Raw genomic sequence first — 18,114 nt, 5'->3', positions numbered from 1 at the left:
ACTTAAAAATTTATCAGTCACTTTTATATTCTATGAAGCAAGGTTGCAAAATTTACTATCAGTATTTGACCTAGAAATTTTACTTCTAAAATTGTACCTGAGGAAACTGCAGATAAAGGAAAGGATATATTTATATAGATTGGGTGGATTATGTATCTATATCTATTTCTATATTTGTATCTCTGTCAATCTACATCTATATCTAATCCATGTAAGGTCCAAAAAAAATTAAGATGTTTTGAGTAATTTAAACACGTATCTGAATGCAGCTCAAAAGTATTTATGGAAATGCAAAGCTAAAAGAAAAAAAAAAGAAAGAAAATGCAAAGTTACCTAATACTAAATACAGTAAGAGCATGGTATCTGTCATCCAATAAAAAATTACAGGCATGCAAAAAAAAAAAAACAAGAAAATATGACTGCTCTGAAAAAAATCTGCCAATTGAAAACAACCCAGAAACACTTCCAGAGAATGAATTATAATCTATGAAATGAAAAATACTCTAAATGGAATTAAAGCAGGTTAGATATTGGGGAAAAATTGATTAGTAAACTTAAAGATGAATATAAATGGGAACTATTTAAAATGGCTAAGACAGAAAAAAAGAACACTAAACAAATAGCATCAGTGCACTGTATTGCACTTTTTTTAAAAAGATTTATTTATTTATGATAGACATAGAGAGAGAGAGAGAGGCAGAGACAAAGGAGGAGGGGGAAGCAGGCTCCATGCCAGGAGCCTGACGTGGGACTCTATCCCAGGACTCCAGGATCGCGCCTTGGGCCAAAGGCAGGCGCCAAACCGCTGAGCCACCCAGGAATCCCCCTGTATTGCACTTTTAAGAGACCTAACATAATTATAATTAAATGTCCTTAAAGAGAATATAGGGCAATAAAAATATTAAAGAGACTGGCTGAAAATTTCCCCAAGTTTGAGGAAAGCTATAAAGTCATATATTCAGAAAGCATTACAAACATCAAGTACAAAATAAATGAAGCATATTTATAGAAAGGTACATCATAATGTGATTGCTTTCAACTAGTGACACAATTTAGAAGCATCCTAAGGAACAACTTGCAAGGTATGAAGAGAAAAATAAAGACAACATAAAATTTTTACTGTATTGGTAGAAAAAGCAACAACACATCTAAAGATGTACCTAGAGGGAAATTTATTTATCACTAAAATACACATATGAGAATAATAGTACGTCTCGAATCAATGACCTCCACTTCTGATTCAAGGACATAGACAAGAAGAGCAAATGAAACTTGATTTAAGCAGAAAAAAGGAATGAAGATCAGAGCAAAAGAAAGAAAGAAAGAAAAAACAAAAGAAAAACAATTCAAAAAAATCAATGAGACTCGTCCGTTCTTTGAGAAGATCAATCAACTAAAAAAGTCTAGTTACACTGGTCAAGAAGAAAAGACACTAGATACAAATTAACAATATCATCGGTGGCTATCACTACTAGAGTATCTAACGGACAATATAAATATTATGAACAACTTTTTTCAACTTTTATAAAATTCAAAAACTCTCTGAAAGATGAAAAAAAGAGAAAAAAAAAAGCCAAACAACTCATGCAAGAATTAAGAAAATCTGAAGAGCCTTACAACTATTAAGGAAATAAAATTTGTAATTATAATTCATATAAAAAAGATTATACAGTCCCTTGCTTTTAAATTCTACCAAACATTTAAGGAAAAATGTCAATTCTACGCAAACTCTTCCAAAAAATTAAAAGAGGATCTTATACTTCTGACTACATTCTATGAGACAGTTTTATCATGATACCAAATGAAAACAGACATTACATGAAAACAAAACTGTAAAATAATGTCCCAATAAAAATAGGTGCAAATTTATTTTTCAACTTTTGTAAATTGAATTTTATATAATAATTGTAGCATAATGTGACTAGGTGGTATTTATCCCAATAGTGCAGAGCTTGTTCAGTACTTGAAAAATAAATTTAAAAAATCATCGCTTTACTATATGGCCATTTCAATAGACATAGAAAATACCATTTGGCAAAATCCAAACTCTATTCCTGATAAAAATGCTCAAAACAAAAGGAATAGAACAAAATTTTCCCTGCAGATGGCATAAAACTAAACGATGAAAGACTATATGATTTCATCATAATACAAGAAAGAAGTCAAGGATTTCTGCTCTTATTTCTTCTTTTTAACATTGTTTTGGAGGTTCTTGCAGTGCAATAAAGCAATAAAAAGAAATGTAAAAGATGTTTTTTTGTAGACATAAATACCTGAAAACACAGCTGAAAAATATCCCTATAAAAGCAAAGAAGAATACATTATTTTGGGTTAATAGATTCAGTATCATTATGATGTCCTCAATTCTGTTTATATTAATCTACACACAAAACAATTCAAATCAAAATTCTAACAGACTCTTTTGTAGCAGTTGACATTTGAAAATACAAAGGGCCTAGAATTACCAAGCAAATTTAGGAGAGAAAAAAAGTTAAATGACAAATAGTATTTAATTTCAAGATTTTTTATAAGAGTACAGATAATTGTGATTTTGTGAACATGGATAAATACATAACTGGAATAGAAGGGAGAGTCCAGTGTTGGATCCATATCTACGTGGACAATTGAATTTTGACAATGGTATGAAGGCCATTCAGTGACAAGAATAGTATTTGCGACTTGTGATGTTGGAAAATCAGAGTTCCATCTACCAAAAAGCCATTGATCCATACCTTACACAATATAAAAAATAACTTAAAATGAATCATAGATGTAAATATAATACTAAAAACAATAAATCTTCTAGAAGAAAACATAGAATAAGAATTTTGGGACCAGGAAGATGTTTTCAATATAAGTCACTAAAAGCTCAATCTACAAATTTAAAAGTTAATAAATTAGATTTAATCAAACTTGAAACCCTTTGCCTTTTGAAGGTCATGTTATGGGAATGTACATACAAGCCATTAAGTAGGAGAAATGATTTGTAAATCACAAGTCATAAAGGGCTTGTATCTTCTGTGTGATGTGAGTGTGTGTGTGTGTGTGTGTGTTGTGTATCTCCAAATTAATAATAAAGAGATAACACAGTAAAATCTAAGCAAATATTGTCTAAACACTTCATCAAAGAACAGGTAGGGGTGGCACATTAAGCACATGAAAAAGTGCTCAATATCGTTGGCCCTAGGGGCAAGAAGGATACTCTTACACACTTATCAGAATGGCTACAGTTAAAAAAAAAAAGCTGACTGTGCCAAGTATTGGTGAGGTTGTAGAGAAATTGGATCCATCATAAATGCTGTTAAAAATGTGAAATTGTATAGCCACTTTAAAAAATACGGTAGTTTCTTAAGCATTAAACACATATCTACCTTATAGTCCAGTCATAACTCTTCTAGGTATTTACTCAAGAAAAGTGAAAACATATAAAAGTGTGTGTGTGTGTGTATACACACAAAGTGTATATATAAAAACTATAACAAATTCTGATGCACAAAGTTTGTGTACATACTTATACACAAATGTGTTTAAAGGTATCACAATATCCAAGTATTTGAAACAACTCACAATGTCAACGGATAAGTGAACAAATAAGCAAATCGTGGTATTTCTGTCTGTTGAAATACTTTTCATCGACTGGAGAGGTAAACTATTAATGCACGTAACAACATTGAAAAATCTCAATATTAAGTAACTCACTGAGTTACTCTTAGTGAAACAAGTTAGACAAAAGAGAACAAACGCTGTATGACTGCATTTGTATGAATTCAAGAAAGCCCAACCTCATCTGATCTGTATTGACAGAAACCTGATCAGTGTTGGCCTGGAGATTGTGCGGCAGGGGGTGGGGAGGTGGTGGCGGGAGGTGGCGGGTGTTAGGTAGTTGGGGAGGGAGGTATTAAAAAGGTATATGAGCAAATTTTGGGGGTAAGATATATATATGTTCATTATCTTGATTTTGATGATGTTTTAGTGGGTGTAGGAATACACAAAAGTTTATCATACAAGTTAAGTTGTACAGTTTATTGTTGGTTAGTAACCTCAATACATTTGTTATAAAGGAAGAGTAAAAAGGCTGTAATTTTCTAAGCTAACATGTCTATATTTGGAGCTTATGAAATTCCCTATTGTGGGCAATGGGAAAATGAAGGGAAACTAGACTAAATACAAGGGACAAAAGCCATATTTCGCCCTTTGCATAATTTTGTCTCTGAGGAATCTGCCTTGTGTAACTGAAATCAATCAAATTAGCCTACAAATGAGGAATATTATATTAATTATCTCTAATTAGTAAACAGGTCATTAGGAAGGCAGGATATGTTTGCTCAAGAACTGGCTGTGCATTCAGATCAACAATAGTTTGGGTCTTTAGTCTGCTAATTATCTGTACTGTGTCCTTTAAAGTCTTTGCATCTCAATTTATTCTTCTATAATTTTTTTAAGGTTTTATTATTTATTCATGAGAGAGAGAGAGAGAGAGAGAGAGATAGACAGGCAGAGGGAGAAGCAGGCTCCATGCAGGGAGCCCGATGCGGGACTCAATCCCAGGACTCCAGGATCACGCCCTGGGCCCAAGGCAGGCGCTAAACCGCTGAGCCACCCAGGGATCCCCTAGTCTTCTATAAAATTTGGGTGACAACAATTGTACCTGCCTAATAAAGTTGTGGTGAGGCTTAACTGAGCTAATACATATAAATCTCTTTAGACTCTCTGGTTTATAGCAATTGCTCAATAAATGGTAACAATTATTTTACAGAAGAAAGGATAGGCAAAATGTGTGACAGTCTCATGTCATGGAGTTAGGGCCACAGTTGGACATGGCTACCCATCTTTCTCCACCCATCCTACCCATTCACTTATGTCACAACCATATTTGCATTCCCCTTAAGATCCACGTGTAGCCATCACTTAAGGTTCTGGCATATTTGAAAGCTTTGAAAGGGCTAATACAATATTCAAACTTCGGCAAAGTGTTACACCAAACTTCCAAATACCACGTTAATTTAAATACGTTGTCATTCTCAAATGCCATTACTAAGTCTCTGCTATTATTAGAATATAACTGACATACTGTGTTTTCCCCCGAATTTTGATAGATGGTGTGCCGAGTGACTATTTTAAAAGGAAAAAGCAATATTACACTGTACGGTAACACTTTAAAGAAAAAGTTGAAAAAATAATGTAAAAATGAATAAAAAGTATTTCAACATTTTCAAATTACCTCTTAATAGTATTTCTAGAACAATTTTTTTCTAACTTATTGGTTTAGATCACTTATTATTTGAACCATGATTTCTCCAAGAACGACGGTGAGATAAGATTTCACAGTCGTTAAAGGATTAAGATCGCAGACTCTGAAGCCAGATGGCCTGATTCTCAAATCCAGCTCTGCCACTCACTAATTGGCAAGTTATTTAAACGCTCCGTGCCTTAATCTTATCATCCGCAGACAGGTATAATATAATAGGACCTACCTTGTAAAGTGATGAGTCAAATGCAATGACATATTGAGATCACGTAGAAGGCGGTCCAGCTAAGGGTTTCTGCTATGGAAGTCTTATTACTATACTTGATTATACTTATTACTATACTTGATCATACATAGAACTATGTAAGGTTTTTCACACATGCTTGTAAATAGTGAGAAGACGATCATCTTTCTGCAAATGTAAAGTTTCGTGAACTACTTACTTTATTAAATTGTTCATGGCATCTGGGTCATATGCTGTAACCTGTCCAATGATGCTGCCCTCCTTCACATCTTCATCTACTTCTATCAGGTAAAAAAGTTTACTGAACACAGGAGGCTCATCGACATCTTCCACAGATATTTTGACCACGGCTGTGTCTTTGAAAGGTCCCAGGTGTAAGAATCGTGGGTCAGGGTGAGTGTTACTTGCATCCACTCTTAAAGTGTATAGCATTTTGTTTTCAAAATCTAAATTCTGAAGTTAAATAAGAAAAATTAGTATAATATACCAGGCAGGACAATGGAAGACAAGATTAAAATTTAACAACCAACTCTGTTAATGGTACCGTCATTGTGGTTGAAAAACTTTCCCAATTATTCCTTTTAGGTATATCAAATAAATTATAAATTATTCATAGAGGGTAACTGGGTATAATGGTATGGACATTAAAATTGATTCCCACTTAGTAATGAATTTCACATTTTGATGGTCACAGGCAAATGTATTATCTAATGGATATATAGATTATTTATTATTATTAAACTTATACAAAGTTAAAATCAAAGAAAATATAGAATAAAGTAAAGATTTCGCTAAAACTACGCATATAAGTTGCTTTCTTAGGCCCAACATTTCTAAAACTGGTAATTTTAAAAAGAATAAAAAAACATTTTTCATTAATCTGAACACTATGGAAAGCAAGATGTGAATGAAAACAAGAATCAGGAAAGCAGAACATAATCCATATTTAGCTAGATTATAGTATGTAAAGTTTCATAATTTTCTCCCACACTGCATTAAAAATCAAGAAATCCAACGTACAAACATGCAGCATCTTCAGGTTTCATCTACTTGAAGAGACTAATTTAAATGTCTTGAAATAAAGTTATGGCTGCATGCCTACCTTTTTGACCTGAGAAGATATAAAACAATTACTTTTGAGGCTATCGAATCCTAGTTTGTCTACTCTTAGCACAAGCAGGTAAGGATTTGTATCACTTTTTGTAAGTGTCAGTGGTGAAGATGGTTAACTTATTTGAGATGAAACCGCAACTGTACCCACTTCTGTGAAGGCTGGACAGTGTGTAAAGGATGGGGAATAATAACCCCTTGGCTTTTCTTCCCTCAACTGAAAAGCAAAAATAAACTAGAGGTGCTCAATGAAGAAATGAAGACAGCGTAAAGAAACCTGTTTGACAGTTATAATCCCTTCCTGTGTATTCTTGTCAGTGATGACATCAAACATGTCTGCTCCATCTCCTTCAGCAATGCTGTATTCCATCTCAGCATTTTCCCCCACATCGGGGTCATTGGCTTTTATCCTTCCAAGATGGGTTCCAAGAGGTACAGACTCGGGAGAATGAAATTGATACGTACCTGAAAATTAAATCAGAGCTGTTTTGACAATTCATCTTTAGATAACAATCTTTCGCTTCCTCTGCCTTTGTTACTTCAATAAATCAATTTTAAATTGGGAGAGTTTTTCATCATATTGGATTGTAATTGGAAGCTGTCAAAAATTATAGATTTATTAAGTTGGAAAAATAATTTATAAAGGCAGAACACTCTCATTTTGGAATTATAAATTCCAGGAAGATTAAGCGAATGTTCCAAGGTTATTTAGATAATAGATGGTAGACATGATATTAGAATCTAGAACTTTTACTCAGGAGGGCAAGAAAGGTGATTATTTACTGCGTGTCTGGAGCTTTCAATAATGTCATTATACATTTTTACCTATTTTAAATTATTTCAAAGATATGGATTTATTCTTATATCCTAAGTCAGAGATAGAAAAATAAATCCATACACAGGAACTTTCTCTTCCTTCCCTTCTTTCTTTTCTTTCTTCCCTCCTTGCTTGCTAATTAACGCCTGTAAGTGGAATATGAATGTTTCTATTTCCTACAGTTCCAGCCAGTCATTATATTGCATTGTGCTCCCCTTGAAAGGATTTCAGTTTGTGACTATTCAAGAGACAATAGGAAAAAGTTACAACAAGTTAATGAAAGTTAGGAGTGTTTTTAAACATTTAATATGTGCTGAACTCTGTTTAAGGCCAAAGGCCCTCTATATTATTAATTAATTTAATTCTAACATTAGTCTTCATAAGACTAAGGTAGGTACATGATCTTCAGGGACAGGGCTCAAGGAAATCATCCTATAAAATTGAGAAATGCAGGGTGCATAAGTCTCTCTGACTTCAAAGTCTATATTCTTTCCAATTTGCTTGGTGATTATGAAGGACTTCTATATCCAGCTGCCTGGATTGGGATTCTCATCACTGTGCAAGTTAAATTCTCTAACCCTTGATTTCTACATTATAAGAATAAGGTGATAATGACAGGAATTAACTCATAGTTTTGTTTTGTTTTTAATGAGAATTACATGAAACTATGTCTTTAATATGTTTTCTCCGTGACTAGTTCTTAAACATTTTTATTACTGTTATAATAGTTAAAAACTTTTTTAGCTAAGACTATAATAGATCATGGAATTAAAGAGTGGCAGATCATTTGAGAATTCAAGTCATACTCTTTCAGTTTATATTTAAGGAAACTGAATGCAAAGTTTAGATTTATGCTAATTAGGCTTGTTATTCATATTCTCAGCAAACTTTTTAAAAACATTTATCAGATGCATCTGTCAACCACCCAAAATTGAATCATCAAATATTTTAAATTTGACTAGTTTGGCAAATGCTCTAATGTATTGGATTCAATATCATAAATTTAATTTTGAGACCTCTTAATTGAACATTTCAAAATAGGGCCCTTTATATATTTATTCACTGCAAAAAGGAAACATTTGCAGCAAAGGATTGGAATCCATTTTTGTAGTAACTCATGGCATGCAAAACATCCATCGTTTAACATACAGGCCTAAGATGGGGATGACTACAAGGTTAGTGAGTGATTTAATCTTTACCAGGAGGTAACAGATACTAGCAAACTTTAACACATCTCAGATGCCATCAGAACTAAGATATACTATAACTCTACAGGCCATTAGGAAAAACAAATGCTATCAGTGAAACCCAACTTGCACGGATTTTGATACAGTATCTGATTTCAGAGACTTCAAAACATCGAGTGTGTTTTAGAACCAGTTAAATAAGAGAGTCTTATTCTTAGATACAGACCAGATGACTAAGGTCAGACAAGTGACAGACATGGATTTGAAACCAGGCAGTCAGAATTGAGAGTCCACACCATGAACCATGAAAGAGATAAGAAAAAGAGTGAGATGATCATAGCAAATATCGGGAAATCAATTTGTGGAAATTGTGATGTTTGTCGGGGCGACAGGCTGTGGATTTGCCTTTATTCATAAACTAATAGTGAAAATATTAGTACAAATATTAGCCTCTGTTTGTCGTGTGTTGGAGGAGGCTTTGGACATGAGGTAAATAAAATCTTCCTTACTCTGGGGAAATCGAGGAGGATTGTTGTTGACATCCGTCAGAGTGATGTTTACTGTGGTGGTTCCAGAAAGGCCTCCCATCTGGCCGCCCATGTCTTTGGCTTGTATAACCACTTGGTACTGCTCTCTATTTTCTCTGCTCATGTCTGGTAGTGCAGTTTTTATTATGCCTTTTAGAAAAAGTAGACAAATATTTTACAATTTAATCACTGAGTTTTAAGATTAACCTATGCAAGATCTATTTTACAGAAGTTCATCATAACAAACAGATAAAAAGTTGGTGAACCTAAACATTTAGTGTTTAGTTTAATGATCCATAAACATTAAATTGTAATGGACAGAACAGAAAGAATTTTTCCACTGGCTATTGTACAGGGGATGAGTTTTGCTAAATCAATTTAATTATTAAAAAAATTAATTATCTTCTTGATTAAAAAAAAACATTAACTTCATTCAAAAATCTTCAGATTAACAAGCTTACTTGATTTCGATGATTGCCACATTCTTTAGGTTTTGAGTATTTCCTGACACGTGAAGTGCTAAATCTCTGAAATTTTGTATTCTGTGTCATAAATTTAGACTCAATAAGTAATAGTCCCAAAAGATAACAACAGTTCAAGTAATCTATTTAAATACTATGCAATTTGCTTTTATTTCCATGGAATAACTATAGAGGACAAGTGGAACCTTGATGCTGGATAGCTGTTAAAATATAGAAAAATCTATATTTGTGCATTCAGATGTATTACATCTTGAGAAAGAGAGCAGCAAGTCTTAAATGTTATTACCTGATTCTGGATCCACTGAAAAATAGGGCTGTCCTTGCAATATGCTGTAGACCACTTTGGCACTGTTTCCGTAGTTGGCGTCATCTGCATCTGTCGCAGTCACTTGTATAACAGATGTACCTACACGAGTCCCCACCCAAACACAGATGCTTAAATACTTCTAACTTTGAAAACTTTCTGAAAAATTACTGCTGTTCATGTGGTGTGTTAGACAACGGTATATGTTTAAAGAAATTTGTTTAAATGACACTGCTTCAAAAAAAATGGACACCCCTTTTCTTTTTCATTCTTTTTTTTTAATTTAAACATACTTCAATTTTATGGTTTGAGCTATCTGAAAAAAAAAGTGAGCAACTTATTTTATCACAAAAATTAACATACCGAGACAAATACACTGCCCTTTTATTTGATCAAAAATATTGTAAAGAACAATTTTTCTCTGGATACAGTGCACATGCAATTTTCAATTAATGTGTTTATTGCTAACTGGGAATGTGTATCCAAAGATAAAACCAGTATTGGTAACACCTGGGCTGCTTTTTTTTTACTCTGGTAGATTAGTTGTACATTGTAAATAGAATAAAAAAAAAAAAAACAGGTGGACCCTGTTTTTATAAAAAACAAAAACATAAAATTGACCTGTAATGTTGTATCTGGGTGAGATATAAATGATTATTAAGCACCAATGTCTCCTTTTAAATCGTAGTTAACAAAATCACATGATTATTGCTATGCCTCCTATTATTTGCTGCACATAATTAACCAGTAAATATTTCCCCACAAAGTTGAGAAAGTATATAGTTCTGTCACATGCAATACTGAATTATACATGACTCTCGGTTTAATTTTATTTTATAAGACTTGAACCATTTTCTTTTTATTTTATCACAAATTATGATCTTTAAAAGATAAATAGATTTTAAAGTTGCAAATTTCAGGAGCTTAGCATCATGAAATATCTTAGTGGGCTTTTCTGATATTTCACTAATCACTCTAAAGATTCAAAGCATGGTTGTAAAACTACTATTAACTAACACCTACTATGGATCCCTTGGGCAACGAGTTGGTATGACGTTTTCTAGTACACTACATATGATTTTCCAAAATTTACTTCTGCTTCTTACATAAAGTTTAAAATTACTTAGGACAGCACAAGGTCCATCTGGGCCCTGTCACCTACTTTAACACCCCAAGTAGGTTACACCCTCAGAACTTGTCTCATAGACTTGTAGTGAAAGTTCTTCAAAATTTGCATGTATATGCTTATGCAAATTCTAAAAATTAATTAATTGTACACTCCGATTAGATTAACAGCTCATTTCCTATCAATGTATCTGAATACTAAAGCATGAATTTAGCAGCATGCTTCTTTGTTTTTTCAAAATTAAATAAGAGAAGTTGAGCTCTCCCTCTTGAGGCCACAGAATGGGTAGTCCTGTGAGAGGTCACCCTGTGACTCACTAGGAGGATCCCAGGTTTTCTCCTTTGTCATTTAAAAACACCCACTCACGTCCCAGCCAGACCAATGCAGAGAAAATAAAGTGCTCTCCACCTCCCCACAATAATGTTTAGAAGTTCAACTAAAATGGTTTTCTGATTTATACTGAATTTTTTATGCAAACCTATGTGAACATATATTAGTTAGAATAAGAATTATTTTCATACTTGAGGGTTATTTGAAATATGAATTATTCAGTGTAATCAATATGCTAAATGCAAGTAGTTAATTCATCAATTCCATGACATGTATTTTGCTATGTTTTCATTTTTCTTTTACTGTGGGTGTCATTTCATAGTGAAAAGAGGTAAAAATACTCTTCCTTACCTTTTGACATTTTTAATAATATATTTTGTCGTTAAATTTGTTTTCTGTTGTTTGCTTTTTATTGTGGGTATGTGATCTTTGAACATATTCAAAACACTTGACCCAAAAAAGGCAAATAGTTTAATCTAAAGAATAAAAAATCAATCTTGTAATGTGACTAAAATGTTATAAGCACTCATATAAAGTACTATCCCTTTTCTTAGAATCGTGGTAATGATTAGGAATGCTTTTTAACACTGATGAACACTGACAGCATATTATTATGACATTTATAAGAGTAGAATGAAAACTACTGTGTTGAACTTAAGGGAATGGATAGTTGTATTTTTTTAATAAATGTAATGATTTATTGCACAGTTAATTTTATTTAGTAATAAAATTAGAAAGTAGTTTCTGGGCAGCCTGGGTGGCTCAGTGGTTTAGCGCTGCCTTCAGCCCAGGGCCTGATCCTGGGGACCCGGGATCGAGTCTCACGTCAGGCTCCCTGCATGGGGCCTGCTTCTCTCTCTAGCTGTGTCTCTGCCTTTCTCTCTCTCTCTCTCTCTCTCTGTGTGTGTCTCTCATGAATAAATAAATAAAATCTTTTAAAAAAATTAGAAAGTAGTTTCTATGTTTTTGTACTTATTTTATAATTATGTGTTCATAAAGATGGATTAAAAGATTTTGATTTTTATATCCCTGAGAATTTTCTGAAATAATTTATAATTTTCATTTGTTCTCACATACTTTGAAATAAATATTTTACTTCTGTATTAAACAAAGATTAAAAAATTAAATTTAGTGAAGTCTGAATGATAAATTTATCATATTTATTATTTGTAGACTTTGTCCCTTTGTCCTGTGTGATATAAACTCTCCAAAGGCGAGGGCTAAGTCTGGTTTTATTCAACATTTTATCTTTGAAGCCCAGCAGAGTTCTAGCAGAAAGTCATAATGGGAATGAACATTTACAGAATGCTTAAGATAGGCTTGGCAAATAGCCCTTAATTTATATGATTATTCTTGTGATAAGCATAAGATGAAGGCCTTGAGACATGGAGAGGTTGGTCATGGCCACACATCTAGTAGGTGAGAGAGATGGAATTCAACTGAGCCCGTCTGAGGAAAGAAGCACCATTCTCAACACTTCAATCCATGGCTCGTCAGGGCATCATGGCTTTTATGAAACACATTATTGAATCCACAGGCAGTGAACCAAGAAAAGGCTTGGAATGAGTCATAAATGATTCCTTGGGTGAGTTAAATGTGTGATCTGTGAAAGCTACAGAAGAATTTCTTCTTGAGGAGATAGATGGTATGGGAGGGGAACTGGATAAGTTTTTGAGAGACCAGTTGGGGGAAATCCCAGTCCAGGAGAAGGTATGCATCAAACCCTACAAATACACACAGTGGGATTTTGCCTGGATGAAGATGAATGCATGCAAATATAGATAGGTGACAGATAATCTTTAATCAAAGTATAATGATCACAAAAAATGCAAAAAAATAAAAATTGGGATCTGCCATAAAATCACTGCATTCCATTTTCCTTCATTATATATCCTTATACATTATCCAGATGATGTGTTCTGATGAAAAGATGCTAATGCACTTCAGATTTCAACAATTGGAGTCATTTGATTTTAACTTTTGAAAGGGAGAGAAGTGTGTGATTCTGAGAAACACTGTGGAATATGGCATATGGTTTTGACAGAAAGAATCAGAGGCAGGGGGCGGGCAAGGAAAGGAGTTGGTGAGAGAGAAAAAGAAGAGACAATTAGGGCAAAAATAAACTGAAAAAGGTGACAGTATGGAGGAGAGCACTGAAGGATATTATTGAGGAGAAGGGTAGGATACTAATAAAGAAATTTCATTTTATTTTATGACTCTATTTACCTCCAAAGTCAATAATAGTAGTTCTTTCTTTTTCTTTTTCTTTTTTTAAGCTCTGGTTTAAGTAAAAATCACTAATATAATGAAACTAATATTAGAATTAAATAATTTATAAAAGCAGTCTATTATTATTTATTATTTATTATTATTTATTTTTTGTCTATGTATGGGCTTTAACTCTTAGTATAGAGATTACACACAGCCTGAAAAAGTTCTTAAGTATCATCCTTTAGTATTTCTTTGCAATTGATTATTTGTATAGGTAAAAATAGTGACAATCACATCTACAAAATTATTCTGAGTTAATATTAATTTTCCCTTAATTACAACAAAAGACAATATAATTTCAAAATATAAAAAGCATTAACTATTAATTTATATATTAATAGATCTAAAATCTTAAGGTACATTGCAGTCCTTCCCCTTCCTCTTATTTGGATTTAACTTTGTTGAGAAGGGCATTTGAATTAAAGAATAAAATAAGAAAAATGCTACTTTTGAAAAGTTACTAAGAATGTAACAAAATTAGAAGTTTTTCAAATTATGTTTTGCATAATAAGCATAACTATCTTACAGTGGGGGAAATACTAAGGCATTAAAATTATACAGCTTTCTCTGCTTTTATTTTTTTTTTTCTTTTTGCAAATAGTATAGTAACAAATTGTGTGTTTGGGGGCTCACTCTTTGGGGCTTTTTTTACTTATTTATTAGAAAAGGTATAATGTGGTGTCTTCTGTGTGTGTGTGTGTGTGTGTGTATAATATCTACATTTATATTTAAAAAATAGTCACACATATATTAAAGTCTATCTGTGGGCCAAATATGAAGAAATTAATGCAGTGATATCAAGCTTAGTATTAATAATAAATATCATCCATAAATAAGATAAAGATTTACCTGTAGTGTAATTTTTTTAAAGATTTTATTTATTTATTTATTTATTTATTTATTTATTTATTTATTTATGAAAGAGAGAGAGAGAAAAAAAAATCATGAGCCGACTCCGAGCTAAATGCAGAGCCAGTCACAGGGCTGCATCCTAGGACCCTGAGGTTCTGACCTGGGCCACAACCAAGAGTCAACACTTAACAAACTAGGCTCCCCAGGTGTCCCAAGATGTAACTGTAGTTTTAAAATCTTCTTATATTAATATGAAAAGCTACAACCAGAGAAATATAGCTACCTGCTATATGGTGGTTGTTGTGGTTGGTTTGTTTGTTATCAGTTTTGTTGGAATTGTAGGCACAGAGGCAATGCAATTGATAATGATTTGAATTTTTAATTAGGTTCTGCTATAATCAGAAATTGTACTGCCCACAATTTAAAATATATATAAATGAAATATAGATTGTCTTACAGGGAAGGGCTTTTTTGACAACATAATCTGCAAGCTTTCTTCCATGTATAAACTTATATATTCTGTATTTTATTATGGGTATTAAACAAGTGAAGTATTTTTTTAATAAAATATTCAAGTGCTTATTCTAGACCTGCTCTTATTATATACTTAATAAATATTAATAAAACAGTGATATAGAATATATTTGAATTAGGTAGTTGGGGGTGCCTGAGTGGCTCAGTCGGTTGAGCATCTGCCTTTGGCTCAGGTCATGATCCCAGGGTCCTGGGATTGAGTCCCACATCGGGCTCCCTGCTCAGCAGAAGAGTCTGCTTCTCTCTCTCCTTCTGCCCCTACTCACGTGCTCTCCCTCTCACTCACTCTATCTCTCAAAAGGAAAAAAAAAAGAAATTAGGTAGACAATAGGAATACACAGAGTAGAGAGATAATATTCCATTAAACAGCACAAAATAATATGGGGAAAATATAGGTTAGTTGAGTTTCAATATCAGTAGTCTCTGATAGATAAATATTCTGGTTTTTAAAATGAGGTAATTTGAAAATTTTTAGAGTTATTCAAATATAAATCAGTTATTATCAAAATGTGTCATATTCAAATATCTGTTGTCCAAATTACACACTTTATTCCTGTAGATCAAACTATTTCCAGAAGGATAAATGAATTTTTTTTTATTATTAAGTGTCAAAATATCTGGAAAAATAGGGGCACCTGAGTGGCTTAGTCAGTTAAGCATCTGACTCTTGGTTTTGGCTCAGGTCATGATCTCAGAGTTGTGAGATCAAGCCCAACCCCAGTGCAGGGTCTGCTTAGGGTTCTTTCCATCATCTTCTCCTTCCCCCTCTGCCTCTCCCCCTGCTCACACTCTCTCTCCTCCTCTCTCTCCAATAAATAAGTAAATAATTTATTTTTTTTATCTGGCAAAATAACATACATGCAGGATAAACAGTAATATTTTATAAAGGTTAAAGTGTGTTACCCAAAAAACCAAACTACTTTTTTTTTTTCAAAACTACTTTAGAATACTCATTAATAGGAAGTTGAAATGGAGAGCATAATTTTAGATGTATCTTTAACTCAATAATACGCCCATAGGAGATCATGATGTTTATCTACATTAGCCCGCTAGTCATCATATATGGACCAATCAAGTACTTTCCACGAGACTACACTGGGCCAGCAGATATTTTAAAATGTTAAAGAAAACACAACCATTCATATTTCATCCTAGGCTTTCTGATTTCATAGCACTCCTGTCTAATTTGCTAACCTCCTTTCATATCATTGGAATGGATACCTGAAAAGGCAGTAGAACTGCACTTTTCTCAGAGGGATGAGATTTCAATTGAGGTGAGAAGAAATAACTTCTTTACAAACCTTGGTTCTTCTGGCTAGATGACACACATAGTTAAGAAACATTTTATATCATTCAGTCGGTAAAGATGGATAGAAGTTTGTTTTTCCTTGGAAAGAAATCGTTTTAGACTGAAGCATGTATTGATTGTAAGAATTTCAAAGTTAATCACCGAAAAGTGTCTTTGAAATAATACTCAACTAATTTAGTATGAAACTTTGAAAATTAGTTGTATATTTTAGATATTACAGTAAGTTTATATCACTTTTTTAAATATGTTTTATTTAATAATAGCTCTTATCTCATTAACAAATCTTAACTTACACATACAGATAAAAAATTGCATTATAACAGATGGTATTTAAAATTGTGAGCAGCCTTAAAAGTGAAACAATTATTTTCTGTTTGCATAATAAACTATTATTCGGGAGTGAAACACAGCTAAAATAGCATTAAAAGACTTGGAATATTGTTATTATGGTACCAGGTTATTTGATCTTATTTCAGTTGCTTAATCTTTCAGAATCCTGGGTTTCTAATTAACAGAATGAGGATTTAAAGTTCTATTTCCCATGCCTCCACGTGAAGTTGTTTCAGTGATCAAATGAGATGATCAAACGAAATTTGTCAAATGCAAGCATTAGTTGTTATGCAAAATAATGCAAACAAAACTGTCCAAAACTGTGCAAAACTGCTGACACTCTCTGATATGTCTTTTCTGTTTCAGGCGAAAATACATTCAGCTTGACTGCCATTTGAATAGCAGTTGAGTAGAGGTGAAGATGTTGATTGAAATGCAATGGAATAACTGTTCTCAGTAATCATATTTTTAGATCACATACTTAGATATCATTTTAAGTATAAGTTACAACATAGTAGGATTCATTAAAATATATAAAATTGAAAATAATTAGAAGTGAGATAGTTAAGACTAAATAGTAGTTTTCAGTTATAGTTCTTATCTTGAAAGGGGCCACATATGGTAACTGTATGCCCGTAATAATTATCTTAGCAAGCAAACAAATAAAAATGTTAGTTTACATGGATTAGCATATACCTACCGACTCCAGACATTTCAGGAACACTGGCAGTGTATAAGTCTTTTGTGAATTTTGGTTCATTGTCATTGATATCATGGATTTTAATAATAAATTCAGATTCAGGTTCCACCTGCCGCCCGGTCTTTCTGTCTATAGCCTTGGCACGAAGAATGTATAGGGATTTTTCTTCTCTGTCTAATTTCTTTGCAGCATGAATATCTCCTGTATTTTCATCTATAACGAATAGACTGCCAGCTCCATCTCCTGTTAATATGTATTTTAAATTTCCATCTCCTTTATCTTGGTCAGTGTGAAGCTTCAGAAAGGCAAAAAAGAGAAGTTCTATAAATACATGCATTGCTATTACAGAAAAAAAATAATTTTGGCACATATCAATTCGTCTCCACATAACATCACGGAAACAATGGTTATAACAGCTATCTTAATTTTCACTGTAAGAATACTAAACATTTCAGCTTTATCATTCTCCAAAACTTTAAATAATTATATTTACATATAAGGGACTATATTTAAAGTAAGATAAAAATGAATATATTTTTTGAAACACAGTTTTGAATGATTCAAAGATTTAAACCTGTAGCACATTAACAAATAAAAAAAAGATCAATAAATCTAATTTGGGTGTAAAATATTGACATACTCCTGATTACATTTTAATATCATTCAACTCAAAGAGATGATATAAGACATTTTGAACTTTTGATGATAAGTTTATGATATATTCCATAATTATAAACTGATTT

General features: G+C 32.7%; 1 protein-coding gene across 1 annotated transcript in view; it reads right to left on the bottom strand.

The window, feature by feature from the left end:
* CDH9 (cadherin 9) overlaps nt 1-18,114 on the bottom strand; it is a 131,179-nt gene that overhangs the window by 16,790 nt on the left and 96,275 nt on the right. The window contains exons 3-7 of the mRNA XM_038533757.1: nt 17,372-17,666; nt 9,902-10,021; nt 9,116-9,283; nt 6,880-7,067; nt 5,692-5,945 (exon numbers count right to left, since the gene is read on the bottom strand). Of these exons, the coding sequence (XP_038389685.1) occupies nt 5,692-5,945; nt 6,880-7,067; nt 9,116-9,283; nt 9,902-10,021; nt 17,372-17,666 (1,025 nt within the window). The remainder of the gene's footprint in view (nt 1-5,691; nt 5,946-6,879; nt 7,068-9,115; nt 9,284-9,901; nt 10,022-17,371; nt 17,667-18,114) is intronic.

This window comes from Canis lupus, chromosome 4, assembly GCF_011100685.1.
Source record: "Canis lupus familiaris isolate Mischka breed German Shepherd chromosome 4, alternate assembly UU_Cfam_GSD_1.0, whole genome shotgun sequence".
Lineage (NCBI taxonomy): Eukaryota > Metazoa > Chordata > Mammalia > Carnivora > Canidae > Canis > Canis lupus.
Note: the sequence above shows the minus strand (reverse complement) of the source record. Positions and strands in the feature narration are given on the sequence as shown.